This window comes from Salvelinus fontinalis, chromosome 4 (assembly GCF_029448725.1).
Source record: "Salvelinus fontinalis isolate EN_2023a chromosome 4, ASM2944872v1, whole genome shotgun sequence".
NCBI lineage: Eukaryota > Metazoa > Chordata > Actinopteri > Salmoniformes > Salmonidae > Salvelinus > Salvelinus fontinalis.
The window spans coordinates 21606003-21620854 of NC_074668.1; the positions used below are offsets into that span (position 1 = coordinate 21606003).

Genomic DNA, 14852 nt, shown 5'->3' on the forward strand with positions numbered 1-14852 from the left:
CTGCAATGAAATTGCTAGAATTAATGTTCTGTTTCATATTGACTTCGTTTTATATATCTTGCTTTTGCACTATAATTGATCACATTTTTATCCATCTACTGAATGTCAAACCGGGATGAGAGAATGAGGGAGTGTTTCTTTGGAGGGGAGAGCAGGCTAGTGATTGCAAGTCTAGTAGACTTTCAGGAGCTTCCAAGTAAGGCTGGAATGCTGAATAACTGTGGATTAATGAATCAAGAACTGGGAAAATAAACCCACCAAAACCTTTAAGAACCCTGATACCCAATGTTTTGTAAACAAGTAAGGAAAAGCTGGTATCAGTTGTCTGCTACTATAATAAGCAGTCTTTATTGCCAGTCTTTTTATAACTCTCAGTACACACCCAATCCAATCCCTGTGGGTGAGTCTCTCTCCTATCTATCTATTTATTTCTCTCTCTCTCTCCCTCTCCCTCCCTCCCTCCCTCCCTCACACACAGACTTACACATTTGGGCCAGCTCGCTGATCAATCGCAGATGGAGGTCTGGCGATTGCTATCCTTCTCTTGCCAGGAGCTTTGCATTAAGGGTCTCTCTCACTCCCCCCGCCTCACTTTCTTTCTCCCTTGCTCTGTTCCCCTTTCCCAGAGTTACTCAGATGGAACTTCCTTTCAATTTCCTGGTGCAAAAGAGAAAGTGATGGTTTTGCACATACTGTTAAGTAGCATTCCCCCATATTCACGCAACTTGTCATTTCTAAAAGTAAAGCTTGTTAGAATACAATTCCTAGTATCTTGAGACACTTCCTAGAAATTCAACAATGTGCCATACTATTTTTCAACCAAGGATATTTCAATATAACTTGAAGTCTTGTTAGACTTCCAGATCTCGGTATCCCGCCCTATCAAAATAAAATGGCAACTTCACTTTTCTTCACACCCTTCACACTTATCAACACTTACATGGTTGTTTTGTGTGTCTACCTTGGAGGCTCAGCCCAGACCACAGCTGCAAGCCTTACATTTCCCCTGACATCATGACCTCACTCTGCTCTGGGCCAGTTGTGTTGTCCAGTGCTGCTCAGATGGTTTCTCCACATGCTCTAAATTAGTTGGTGTGTCTGTCACCATGGACCTTCATAGCAACATTACCTGTTCATTAAGCCCAAACTGTGCTGGGGTTAGCTTAGACCAATCATTTTAAAGTGGGTCCCAGTCTGAAAGGATCTCAGATCAGTGATGTGTCACTGTGATACTAATCTGCTATGCTGTGGTCCATTTGGCCTGCTGGACTGGATAGTGTTTCACTACACCTCTGTTTGCCTGTCCCAGAGATAAAGTGTTTCCTTTTATGGCTAATTTCAGCTACTAAATGTTTCTGTGGAGATATGCATATGTTTGCACTTTCTACATGTTATTTAGTGGAACCAGACACATAGTTCTGTCTCCTGATTAATCAAACAATAAGGCATCAAAGGAAATTAATTCATGTTTTTCGGTGGAATGGTGTCACTGATGCAGACAGTCGTGCTGTTAGACTAATTTTCAGTGGTGAAGACTGCATCTGTCCCACACCACACACCTCCGAGTAATCCTACATTACACCCTGTCTTTCAATGTTCTCAGTAAGAATGCTACAGTATGTCGAGAAATAGAAAATATATGTTTTGTGCGGGTGTGCTAGCTGTTAATGATAAGCTTATGCCACTCATCCCCGGGGCACAACACGAATCTCCCCCTAATGTTGTTATGCAACACGCTGCCACATGATAGGCATGTAGTCATGATGTCATGATAGGCACTGGTCTCTCATTGATTGAGATGTAGTGGGTTGACAGACACAGTAAAGGACGGACTGCTTACTTCACGACTGATTCAATGGTCACTCTGTCATCATGACCTCATTCTCTGCCTCCCTCTGGCAGTCTGTCTCTCATTCTCTTCCTCTTTCCCTCAATCCGCCTTTCAGTCCATGTTTCTTTCCCTCTTACTGTCTCTCTGTCTCTGTCTTTCTCTCTGTCGTCTGCTCTCTGTCTCTTCCTCAGATGAGGTTTGAAGTGATTTCCAAGGCTCATTTTGCTGGCCCTCTGTTGTTAATAAAGTGCTGAAGCGGAGCTCTCTTCCCTGGCAGACAGTGAGGCCGCAGGGCACCAGGGAGAGACGGGGAGGCCGCAGGGCACCAGGGAGAGACGGGGAGGCCGCAGGGCACAAGGGAGAGACGGGGAGGCCGCAGGGCACCAGGGAGAGACGGGGAGGCCGCAGGGCACCAGGGAGAGACGGGGAGGCCGCAGGGCACCAGGGAGAGAAGGGGAGGCCGCAGGGCACAAGGGAGAGACGGGGAGGCCGCAGGGCACCAGGGAGAGACGGGGAGGCCGCAGGGCACCAGGGAGAGACGGGGAGGGAGCAGGGCACCAGGGAGAGACGGGGAGGCCGCAGGGCACCAGGGAGAGACGGGGAGGCCGCAGGGCACCAGGGAGAGACGGGGAGGCCGCAGGGCACCAGGGAGAGACGGGGAGGCCGCAGGGCACCAGGGAGAGACGGGGAGGCCGCAGGGCACCAGGGAGAGACGGGGAGGCCGCAGGGCATCAGGGAGAGACGGCGAGGGAGCAGGGCACCAGGGAGAGACGGGGAGGGAGCAGGGCACCAGGGAGAGACGGGGAGGCCGCAGGGCACCAGGGAGAGACGGGGAGGCCGCAGGGCACCAGGGAGAGACGGGGAGGCCGCAGGGCACCAGGGAGAGACGGGGAGGCCGCAGGGCACCAGGGAGAGACGGGGAGGCCGCAGGGCACCAGGGAGAGACGGGGAGGGAGCAGTGGCAGGCACACACACCAGATCACATTTCTCTCTCCTTGCATTCTATATACAGAGGAGAGACTCTCAGCTTCACATCACTCGATCTTTCCCCATGGGCTCAGAAACGATATGGGCTCAGAAACGCCCCACTGGATATGTCACAACACCCACTGTGTCGCCACGGAGACATTGTGGCTGAATAATAACACTTCTCACATCTGTGACTGTCCATTTTGTCAGTATGTTCTTCAACGTGTGTCTGGTCAGAGTGTGTAACATTTTCCCTCTCTGTATTCACTCAATGTGGAAAATGAGTCCCCCGTCCCTTCTGTAACATAATAGCATCATCAAAGTTTCAGCGATAGTAGAGAACAAATGTTCCAGAGTTAAAGGGATGCCTGATGGCAGTCTGTAATTGTTCTTTCTCTTCCTGGGCTGTGAATGGATCCTAGGTGTACCTCACTCTCCCATCTGCTTCTATTTACTCCTGCAAAGAACCAGTGAGTTATTAAACCCCGTATGCCCTGTAAACTCACCCAGAGGGTCTTTAGCACCTTGTCAAAGACAGACGTTGCCCATGCTGATGGGGTGCATGTGTGCTGCTCTATGGAACACACTGTCCTATCTGTAAATATCCCTAGCACAATGTTTAGGTGAGCAACACACTGAATTTGGGCCATATCTAACATAATATTAAGCAGACAGCCTATGGTAGGGCCAGGAAACAGACACATGCACAAGACATCGAGCCTCACTGTCAGCTTCACTCTCCCTCTCACTCACTTTTTCCAGAAGGTCCATCTCAACATACTCTGATATAATTTCTCCATTAAGGCCCAGGGAATAAGGAGAGGTGGGTCTGCTGTAGATGTTACACCACGCCAGCCTATGAAAGCTTTGCTTTGTGTTGAGGAAAGATTGGACGGAGTGTTAAGTTGAACCTGAAACCATGGCCAGGCCCTAATTACCACATTCCTACTCCTTCAACCATTAGCTCACTGTCTCTGGAGACTCCAAATTTGATTTAAGGAATTACATGGAAAAAGTGAGTTATAATAAAATAAAATGCTTTAAGACAGTAAGGAGTCTCACACAATACAACAATCACCTTTGCTGTGTGGCTGAGCCGTTGTTATGCTCTAGCTAGTTAATCTGATGTCTTCTTTAGATGTTTATTGGTTTCTCAGCACGAGTGGAGAGAGCATTGTTAGTTGATTTCACAAAACAAAAAGCAAATAGGTGGTTTATTCTTCCAAATTCAAAAGAGATTGCTTTTTTTGGAGCGCATTGAGCCAGCTCTAATGGTCTTGTTAAGCTTATGGATGAAGGGGAAGCCAACTGGAGTCACGGAATGCCAGCTGGAGAGAGCTGCTCATTTCCAAAGGGTTCCATACCACTGTCATGATGATTACAGTAACATGCATTTTCCTAACAGGTTGCTCTGGGTTATGGGGGTGAACAAACACTAGTGTGGCCATCAAACAGACTACTAATACAATCAAGTCAATTATTTTCTATTTACCTTTAATTTACCCGGTTGTCCCATTGATAAAATAACCACTTTTTCAAGGGACACCTGGAATTGTGTTTCTTCAAGTTAATCTCTGTTTAGAAATATAAGATGAGGCAGTATATTGTGATGAGAAAAATGCCAAAGGGATATCAAAATGTCACATGCCTACGCTCTTAGGGGAAAAAAAGCTTCTATCTAGAACCAAAAAGTCCACAAAAAAACACTTTTAGTTCCAGGTAGAACCACTTTGGTTCCATGTACAACCCTTTCCACAGAGGATTTTATATGGAACACAAAGTAATTCTACCTGGAACCAACCTTCTGGGCAGAACTTGGTTTCCACGTCGTTCCAATTCAATTATGTTGAGTCAACGTTTGTGCCCATTGGGAGAAAGGGTTCTACCTGCAACCAAAAGGGTTATCCTATGGGGACAGCCACATAACCCTTGTAGAACCCTTTTTTCTAAGAGTGTACCTCACAATAGAGGTTTGGGAAGTAGCCTAGAGCGGTAACCGTGAAATGATGACCTTGCTTTCTATTTTCAGAACAGGGATCAGCAGGGTCAAGCCTTAAACCAGAGCAACAAAGTGTTCCTCTACTGTGCCTTCCTCGACTACAGGTTGGTTTACATATTCACACGAAGATATCATCATGAAAATGTGACGTAACAGTACGGTATGTGGATATTAGGAAATTAGGAATCCCAAGGAGAAGATTGTGTTGCCAAAGGCTAAATGTATAAGGAGCTTTACTATAGTGTGTCCTATAAATAGGAAAACATATAGTCTAGTCTTGAGTATGAATCATAATCATATACATTACAGCCATGATGCATAGAATCAATAGATTTGGCACAGTATATCTTGAGTAAGGGGGTGCAGCAACCTTCTGTAAAAACTATAAATCATTGTGAATTGTTAGTGTTTTATTTAGACTCATAATGCTTACTCTCCCCTTCCCCTTGTGCTTCATAAAAAACATTGAAATACTTAACAGCCCTCTTAAAAATGAAATTCAGCAAAACATATGTGTTAATGGGCCTCCCACATAACCTTTATACTTAGAATATAATCAGGCTTAGGGAGTGTGGATTGTAGATTTATCATTGCTATTATGGTGACAGGCATGTTTGTGTGCCTACTTGCATCTCTGTCCGAGCTTATTGTGGGTCTATATGTCACTGTGTGTGTCGCCGTCCTTTACCTGACTGGCTGTCTCCTGTGTCTCCGTCCTCTACCTGACTGGCGGTCTCCTGTGTCTCCGTCCTCTACCTGACTGGCTGTCTCCTGTGTCTCCGTCCTCTACCTGACTGGCGGTCTCCTGTGTCTCCGTCCTCTACCTGACTGGCTGTCTCCTGTGTCTCCGTCCTCTACCTGACTGGCTGTCTCCTGTGTCTCCGTCCTCTACCTGACTGGCTGTCTCCTGTGTCTCCGTCCTCTACCTGACTGGCTGTCTCCTGTGTCTCCGTCCTCTACCTGACTGGCGGTCTCCTGTGTCTCCGTCCTCTACCTGACTGGCTATCTCCTGTGTCTCCGTCCTCTACCTGACTGGCTATCTCCTGTGTCTCCGTCCTCTACCTGACTGGCTGTCTCCTGTGTCTCCGTCCTCTACCTGACTGGCTGTCTCCTGTGTCTCCGTCCTCTACCTGACTGGCTGTCTCCTGTGTCTCCGTCCTCTACCTGACTGGCTGTCTCCTGTGTCTCCGTCCTCTACCTGACTGGCTGTCTTCTGTGTCTCCGTCCTCTACCTGACTGGCTGTCTCCTGTGTCTCCGTCCTCTACCTGACTGTCTGTCTCCTGTGTCTCCTTCCTCTACCTGACTGGCTGTCTCCTGTGTCTCTGTTCTCTACCTGACTGTCTGTCTTCTGTGTCTCCGTCCTCTACCTGACTGTCTGTCTCCTGTGTCTCCTTCCTCTACCTGACTGGCTGTCTCCTGTGTCTCCGTCCTCTACCTGACTGGCTGTCTCCTGTGTCTCCGTCCTCTATCTGACTGGCTGTCTCCTGTGTCTCTGTCTTCTACCTGACTGGCTGTCTCCTGTGTCTCTGTTCTCTACCTGACTGGCTGTCTCCTGTGTCTCCATCCTCTACCTGACTGGCTGTCTCCTGTGTCTCTGTTCTCTATCTGACTGGCTGTCTCCTGTGTCTCTGTTCTCTATCTGACTGGCTGTCTCCTGTGTCTCCGTCTTCTATCTGACTGACTGTCTCCTGTGTCTCCATCCTCTACCTGACTGGCTGTCTCCTGTGTCTCCTTCCTCTACCTGACTGGCTGTCTCCTGTGTCTCCGTCCTCTACCTGACTGGCTGTCTTCTGTGTCTCCTTCCTCTACCTGACTGAATGTCTCCTGTGTCTCCTTCCTCTACCTGACTGAATGTCTCCTGTGTCTCCTTCCTCTCCCTGACTGGCTGTCTCCTGTGTCTCCTTCCTCTACCTGACTGGCTGTCTCCTGTGTCTCCTTCCTCTACCTGACTGGCTGTCTCCTGTGTCTCCTTCCTCTACCTGACTGGCTGTCTCCTGTGTCTCCTTCCTCTACCTGACTGGCTGTCTCCTGTGTCTCCTTCCTCTACCTGACTGTCTGTCTTCTGTGTCTCCTTCCTCTACCTGACTGGCTGTCTCCTGTGTCTCCTTCCTCTACCTGACTGTCTGTCTTCTGTGTCTCCTTCCTCTACCTGACTGGCTGTCTCCTGTGTACCGTTCCTTTACCTGACTGGCTGTCTCCTGTGTCTCCGTCTTATATCTGACTGGCTGTCTCCTGTGTCTCCATCCTCTACCTGACTGGCTGTCTCCTGTGTCTCCTTCCTCTACCTGACTGGCTGTCTCCTGTGTCTCCTTCCTCTACCTGACTGGCTGTCTCCTGTGTCTCCTTCCTCTACCTGACTGGCTGTCTTCTGTGTCTCCTTCCTCTACCTGACTGTCTGTCTTCTGTGTCTCCTTCCTCTACCTGACTGGCTGTCTCCTGTGTACCGTTCCTCTACCTGACTGGCTGTCTCCTGTGTCTCCGTCTTATATCTGACTGGCTGTCTCCTGTGTCTCCATCCTCTACCTGACTGGCTGTCTCCTGTGTCTCCTTCCTCTACCTGACTGGCTGTCTCCTGTGTCTCCTTCCTCTACCTGACTGTCTGTCCTCTGTGTCTCCATCCTCTACCTGACTGGCTGTCTCCTGTGTCTCCTTCCTCTACCTGACTGAATGTCTCCTGTGTCTCCTTCCTCTACCTGACTGAATGTCTCCTGTGTCTCCATCCTCTACCTGACTGAATGTCTCCTGTGTCTCCTTCCTCTACCTGACTGTCTGTCTTCTGTGTCTCCATCCTCTACCTGACTGGCTGTCTCCTGTGTCTCCTTCCTCTACCTGACTGAATGTCTCCTGTGTCTCCATCCTCTACCTGACTGAATGTCTCCTGTGTCTCCTTCCTCTACCTGACTGGCTGTCTCCTGTGTCTCCATCCTCTACCTGACTGGCTGTCTCCTGTGTCTCCTTCCTCTACCTGACTGGCTGTCTCCTGTGTCTCCGTCTTATATCTGACTGGCTGTCTCCTGTGTCTCCTTCCTCTACCTGACTGGCTGTCTCCTGTGTCTCCTTCCTCTACCTGACTGTCTGTCTTCTGTGTCTCCTTCCTCTACCTGACTGGCTGTCTCCTGTGTCTCCTTCCTCTACCTGACTGGCTGTCTCCTGTGTCTCCGTCCTCTACCTGACTGGCTGTCTCCTGTGTCTCCGTCCTCTACCTGACTGGCTGTCTCCTGTGTACCGTTCCTCTACCTGACTGGTTGTCTCCTGTGTCTCCGTCCTCTACCTGACTGGCTGTCTCCTGTGTCTCCATCCTCTACCTGACTGGCTGTCTCCTGTGTCTCCTTCCTCTACCTGACTGGCTGTCTCCTGTGTCTCCGTCCTCTACCTGACTGGTTGTCTCCTGTGTCTCCGTCCTCTACCTGACTGGCTGTCTCCTGTGTCTCCATCCTCTACCTGACTGAATGTCTCCTGTGTCTCCTTCCTCTACCTGACTGAATGTCTCCTGTGTCTCCTTCCTCTACCTGACTGGCTGTCTCCTGTGTCTCCTTCCTCTACCTGACTGGCTGTCTCCTGTGTCTCCTTCCTCTACCTGACTGGCTGTCTCCTGTGTCTCCTTCCTCTACCTGACTGGCTGTCTCCTGTGTCTCCTTCCTCTACCTGACTGGCTGTCTCCTGTGTCTCCTTCCTCTACCTGACTGGCTGTCTCCTGTGTCTCCTTCCTCTACCTGACTGGCTGTCTCCTGTGTCTCCTTCCTCTACCTGACTGGCTGTCTTCTGTGTCTCCTTCCTCTACCTGACTGGCTGTCTCCTGTGTCTCCTTCCTCTACCTGACTGGCTGTCTTCTGTGTCTCCTTCCTCTACCTGACTGGCTGTCTCCTGTGTACCGTTCCTCTACCTGACTGGCTGTCTCCTGTGTCTCCGTCTATATCTGACTGGCTGTCTTCTGTGTCTCCTTCCTCTACCTGACTGGCTGTCTCCTGTGTCTCCATCCTCTACCTGACTGGCTGTCTTCTGTGTCTCCTTCCTCTACCTGACTGGCTGTCTCCTGTGTCTCCTTCCTCTACCTGACTGGCTGTCTCCTGTGTCTCCTTCCTCTACCTGACTGGCTGTCTCCTGTGTACCGTTCCTCTACCTGACTGGCTGTCTCCTGTGTCTCCGTCTTATATCTGACTGGCTGGCTGCCTATCTATCTTCTGTCAGTTCAAAGGAGGGTGTTTGGTCCAATGAGGGCTGTGTGCGGTCCGAAGGGAACATGTCCTACTCGGTGTGTCTGTGTAATCATCTCACCAACTTCGCCATCCTCATGCAGGTGGTGCCCATGGAGGTAAGATCCCCTCTCCTCTCCTCCACAACGTGTCCCATGCAGACACTCGCTGGGTGTGTGCACCTCTTTGTTCTTGTTTATCTATCAATGCACCACAGTATGTGATTTAAGTGTATTTGGACAGGGGTCTGTGGTTCACCACACAGTAACTTCCCCCTCCCCTTCCAGAGGTCCTGGTTCTGTTAGAGTTTTCAGCATTCCTCTCCTGTAGGTCATTTATGGGTCCAGAGTAACAATGTTGGTTTCACTAGTGCTTTAATAGGACATTGCTGCGGACTACCATAATGAGGTGTGGTCCTTTGGGCCTTGACATCAAATCAAATTAATTTATATAGCCCTTCTTACATCAGCTGATATATCAAAGTGCTGTACAGAAACCCAGCCTAAAACCCCACACAGCAAGCAATGCAGGTGTAGAAGCACGGTGGCTAGGAAAAACTCCCTAGAAAGGCCAAAACCTAGGAAGAAACCTAGAGAGGAACCAGGCTATGAGGGGTGGCCAGTCCTCTTCTGGCTGTGCCGGGTGGAGATTATAACAGAACATGGCCAAGATGTTCAAATGTTCATAAATGACCAGCATGGTCAAATAATAGTAATCACAGTGAACAGGTCAGGGTTCCATAGCCGCAGGCGGAACAGTTGAAACTGGAGCAGCAGCACGGCCAGGTGGACTGGGGACAACAAGGAGTCATCATGCCAGGTAGTCCTGAGGCATGGTCCTAGGGCTCAGGTCCCCCGAGAGAGAGAAAGAAAGAAAGAGAGAAAGAGAGAATTAGAGAGAACATACTTAAATTCACACAGGACACCGGATAAGACAGGAGAAATACTCCAGATATAACAGACTGACCCTAGCCCCCCGACACATAAACTACTGCAGCATAAATACTGGAGGCTGAGACAGGAGGGGTCAGGAGACACTGTGGCCCCATCCTATTATGATACCTCCGGACAGGGCCAAACAGGCAGGATATAACCCCACCCACTTTGCCAAAGCACAGCCCCCACACCACTAGAGAGATATCTTCGACCACCAACTTACCATCCTGAGACAAGGCCGAGTATAGCCACAAAGATCTCCACCACGGCACAACCCAAGGGGGGGCGCCAACCCAGACAGGAAGATCACGTCAGTGACTCAACCCACTCAAGAGACGCACTCCTCCTAGTGACGGCATGGAAGAGCACCAGTAAGCCAGTGACTCAGTCCCTGTAATAGAGTTAGAGGCAGAGAATCCCAGTGGAGAGAGTGGAACCGGCCAGGCAGAGACAGCAAAGGCGGTTCGTTGCTCCAGTGCCTTTCCGTTCACCTTCACACTCCTGGGCCAGACTACATTCAATCATAGGACCTACTGAAGAGATGAGTCTTCAGTAAAGACTTAAAGGTTGAAACCGAGTCTGCGTCTCTCACATAGGTAAGCAGACCATTCCATAAAAATTGAGCTCTATAGGAGAAAGCCCTGCCTCCAGCTGTTTGCTTAGAAATTCTAGGGACAATTAGGAGGCCTGCGTCTTGTGACCGTAGTGTACGTGTAGGTATGTACGGCAGAACCAAATTGGTAAGATTGGTAGGAGCAAGCCCATGTAAAGCTTTGTAGGTTAGCAGTAAAACCTTGAAATCAGCCCTTGCCTTAACAGGAAGCCAGTGTAGGGAGGCTAACACTGGAGTAATATGATACTTTTTTGGGGTTCTAGTCAGGATTCTAGCAGCCGTATTTAGCACTAACTGAAGACTATTTAGTGCTTTATCCGGGTAGCCGCAAAGTAGAGCATTGCAGTAGTCTAACCTAGAAGTAACAAAAGCATGGATTCATTTTTCTGCATCATTTTTGGACAGAAAGTTTCTGATTTTTGCAATGTTACGTAAATGGAAAAAAGCTGTCCTTGAAACAGTCTTGATATGTTCGCCAAAAGAGAGATCAGGGTCCAGAGTAACGCTGAGGTCCTTTACAGTTTTATTTGAGACGACTGTACAACCATCAAGATTAATTGTCAGATTCAACAGAAGCTCTCTTTGTTTCTTGGGACCTAGAACAAGCATCTCTGTTTTGTCCGAGTTTAAAAGTAGAACGTTTGCAGCCATCCACTTCCTTGTGTCTGAAACACAGGCTTCCAGCGAGGGCTATTTTGGGGCTTGACCATGTTTCATTGAAATGTACAGCTGTGTGTCATCCGCATAGCAGTGAAAGTTAACATTATGTTTTCGAATGACATCCCCAAGAGGTAAAATATGTAGTGAAAACAATAGTGGTCCTAAAACGGAACCTTGAGGAACACCGAAATGTATAGTTAATTTGTCAGAGGACAAACCATTCACAGAGACAAACTGATATCTTTCCGACAGATAAGATCTAAACCAGGCCAGAACTTGTCCGTGTAGACCAATTTGGGTTTCCAATCTCTCCAAAAGAATGTGGTGATCGACGGTATCAAAAGCAGCACTAAGGTCTAGGAGCACGAGGACAGATGCAGAGCCTCGGTCTGTGACGCTATTAAAAGGTCATTTACCACCTTCACAAGTGCAGTCTCAGTGCTATGATGGGGTCTAAAACCAGACTGAAGCATTATGTATACATTGTTTGTCTTCAGGAAGGCAGTGAGTTGTTGTGCAACAGCTTTTTCAAAAAAAATTGAGAGGAATGGGAGATTCGATATAGGCCGATAGTTTTTTATATTTTCTGGGTCAATGTTTGGCTTTTTCAAGAGGCTTTATTACTGCCACTTTTAGTGAGATTGGTACACATCCGGTGGATAGAGAGACGCTTATTATGTTCAACATAGGAGGGCCAAGTACAGGAAGCAGCTCTTTCAGTAGTTTAGTTGGAATAGGGTCCAGTATGCAGCTTGAAGGTTTAGAGGCCATGATTATTTTCATCATTGTGTCAAGAGATATAGTACTAAAACACTTGAGTGTCTCCCTTGATCCTAGGTCCTGACAGAGTTGTGCAGACTCAGGACAACTGAGCTTGGGAGGAATACGCAGATTTAAAGAGGAGTCGGAAGACTTCCAGTTTAGTGTGGCGCCATTTCCGTTCCAATTTTCTGGAAGCTTGCTACAGAGCTCGGGTATTTTCTGTATACCAGGGAGCTAGTTTCTTGTGAAAAATGTTTTTAGTGTTTAGGGGTGCAACAGCATCTAGGGTATTGCGCAAGGTTAAATTGAGTTCCTCAGTTAGGTGGTTAACTGATTTTTGTCCTCTGACGTCCTTGGGTAGGCAGAGGGATTCTGGAAGGGCATCAAGGAATCTTTGGGTTGTCTGAGAATTTATAGCATGACTTTTGATGCTCCTTGTTTGGGGTCTGAGCAGATTATTTGTTGCGATTGCAAACGTAATAAAATGGTGGTACGATAGTCCAGGATTATGAGGAAAAACATTAAGATCCACAACATTTATTCCATGGGACAAAATTAGTTCCAGAGTATGACTGTGGCAGTGAGTAGGTCCGGAGACATGTTGGACAAAAACCACTGAGTTGATGATGGCTCCGAAAGCCTTTTGGATTGGGTCTGTGGACTTTTCCATGTGAATATTAAAGTCAACAAAAATTTGAATATTGTCTGCTATGACTACAAGGTCCGATAGGAATTCAGGGAACTCAGTGAGGAACGCTGTATACTGCCCAGGAGTCCTGTAAACAGTAGCTATAAAAAGTGATTGAATAGGCTGCATAGATTTCATGACTAGAAGCTCAAATGATGAAAACTGCATTTATTTTTTGTAAATTGAAATTTGCTATCGTAAATGTTAGCAACACCTTCGCCTTTGCGGGATGCGCGGGGGATATGGTCACTAGTGTAACCAGGAGGTGAGGCCTCATTAACACAGTAAATTCATCAGGCTTAAGCCATGTTTCAGTCAGGCCAATCACATCAAGATTATGATCAGTGATTAGTTCATTGACTATAACTGCCTTGGAAGTGAGGGATCTAACATTAAGTAGCCCTATTTTGAGATGTGAGGTATCACAATCTCTTTCAATAATGGCAGGAAAAGAGGAGGTCTTTATTCTAGTGAGATTGCTAAGGCGAACACCGCCATGTTTAGTTTTGCCCAACCTAGGTCGAGGCACAGACACGGTCTCAATGGGGATAGCTGAGCTGACTACACTGACTGTTCTAGTGGCAGACTCCACTAAGCTGGCAGGCTGGCTAACAGCCTGCCTGGCCTGCACCCTATTTCATTGTGGAGCTAGGGGAGTTAGAGCCCTGTCTATGTTGGTAGATAAGATGAGAGCACCCCTCCAGCTAGGATGAGTCCGTCACTCCTCAACAGGCCAGGCTTGGTCCTGTTTGTGGGTGAGTCCCATAAAGAGGGCCAATTATCTACAAATTCTATCTTTTGGGAGGGGCAGAAAACAGTTTTCAACCAGCGATTGAGTTGTGAGACTGCTGTAGAGCTCATCACTCCCCCTAACTGGGAGGGGGCCAGAGACAATTACTTGATGCCGACACATCTTTCTTGCTGATTTACAGGCTGAAGCTATGTTGCACTTGGTGACCTCTGACGGTTTCATCCTAATATCGTTGGTGCCGACGTGATAATAATATCCCTATACCCTCTACACTCGCCAGTTTTAGCTTTAGCCAGCACCATCTTCAGATTAGCGTCGGTAGCCCTGCCCCCGGCTAAACAGTGGATGATCGCTGGATGATTTGTTTAAAGTCTAATACTGTGGGTAATGGAGTCGCCAATGACTAGGGTTTTCAATTTGTCAGAGCTAATGGTGAGAGGCTTCGGCGTCTCAGACCCCGTAACGGGAGGAGCAGAGACCAGAGAAGGCTCGGCCTCTGACTCCTTGCTGCTTAATGGGGAGAACCGGTTGAAAGTTTCTGTCGGCTGAATGAGCAACACGGGTTGAGCATTCCTACAGCATTTCCCTCCAGAAGCCATGAGAAAGTTGTCCGGCTGCGGGGACCGTGCGAGGGGATTTATACTAATGTTACTATCTGTACTTACTGGTGGCACAGACGCTGTTTCATCCTTTCCAACACTGAAATGACCCTTGCCTAACGATTGCGTCTGAAGCTGGGCTTGCAGCACGGCTATCCTCGCCGTAAGGCGATCCTTCTCTTGTATATTATGAGTACAGCGACTGCAATTAGAAGGCATCATGTTAATGTTACTACTTAGCTTTGGTTGTTGGAGGTCCATGTCCAGATAAAGCGTCCGGAGTGAAAAAGTTGAATGAAAAATGTTGAGTGAGGGAAAAACAAAATATAAACGTAATTAAAAAGTAAAAACCATAAAGTTGTCAGGTAGCAAAGTAAGGTTAGCAACAAAATGCACAGCAGCACGTAAACAAGTCTACAAGTTGTGACCGGAAATGACACGTATGACAGGTACATGAGGCAATGGTCCATGCTTCAAAGACCATCTATTCCCACTGGCTCAGGGATTCTCGTTCTATACCCTCTTTGTAATAGATATACAAACTACTGAACTAATTACATATCAATATTATACCATGAAGGCCACAGTCTCCTTCTTGTTGTAAACCTGTACCCCAAACTTTTAAAAGCACATTCCAGATCACATCAGTTTATCACCATTAGTGCATTGTTTTCTCCTAAATGAAAAAATTCTAACATGTTCCAGGCAAGAGAAGCAAGGTCTTTAACCCTCCTCTGTTATCAAAAGTCCAGGAGCCTCATTTATCAATCATGTGTAGGCACAAATCTGTTCGTAAACCATGCGTGGGATCATTTCCACACAGTGTGAAATGTATCAATATGAGCGTTGGC

At 47.8% G+C, this 14852-nt stretch overlaps 1 protein-coding gene across 2 annotated transcripts in view; it reads left to right on the plus strand.

Moving 5' to 3' along the window:
* Positions 1-14852, plus strand: part of LOC129853332 (adhesion G-protein coupled receptor D1-like) — a 74067-nt gene that overhangs the window by 46312 nt on the left and 12903 nt on the right. For both annotated transcript variants that reach the window (XM_055919256.1, XM_055919257.1), the window contains 2 exons: positions 4830-4903; positions 8989-9112. In XM_055919256.1, coding sequence (XP_055775231.1) covers positions 4830-4903; positions 8989-9112 — 198 coding nt within the window. The remainder of the gene's footprint in view (positions 1-4829; positions 4904-8988; positions 9113-14852) is intronic.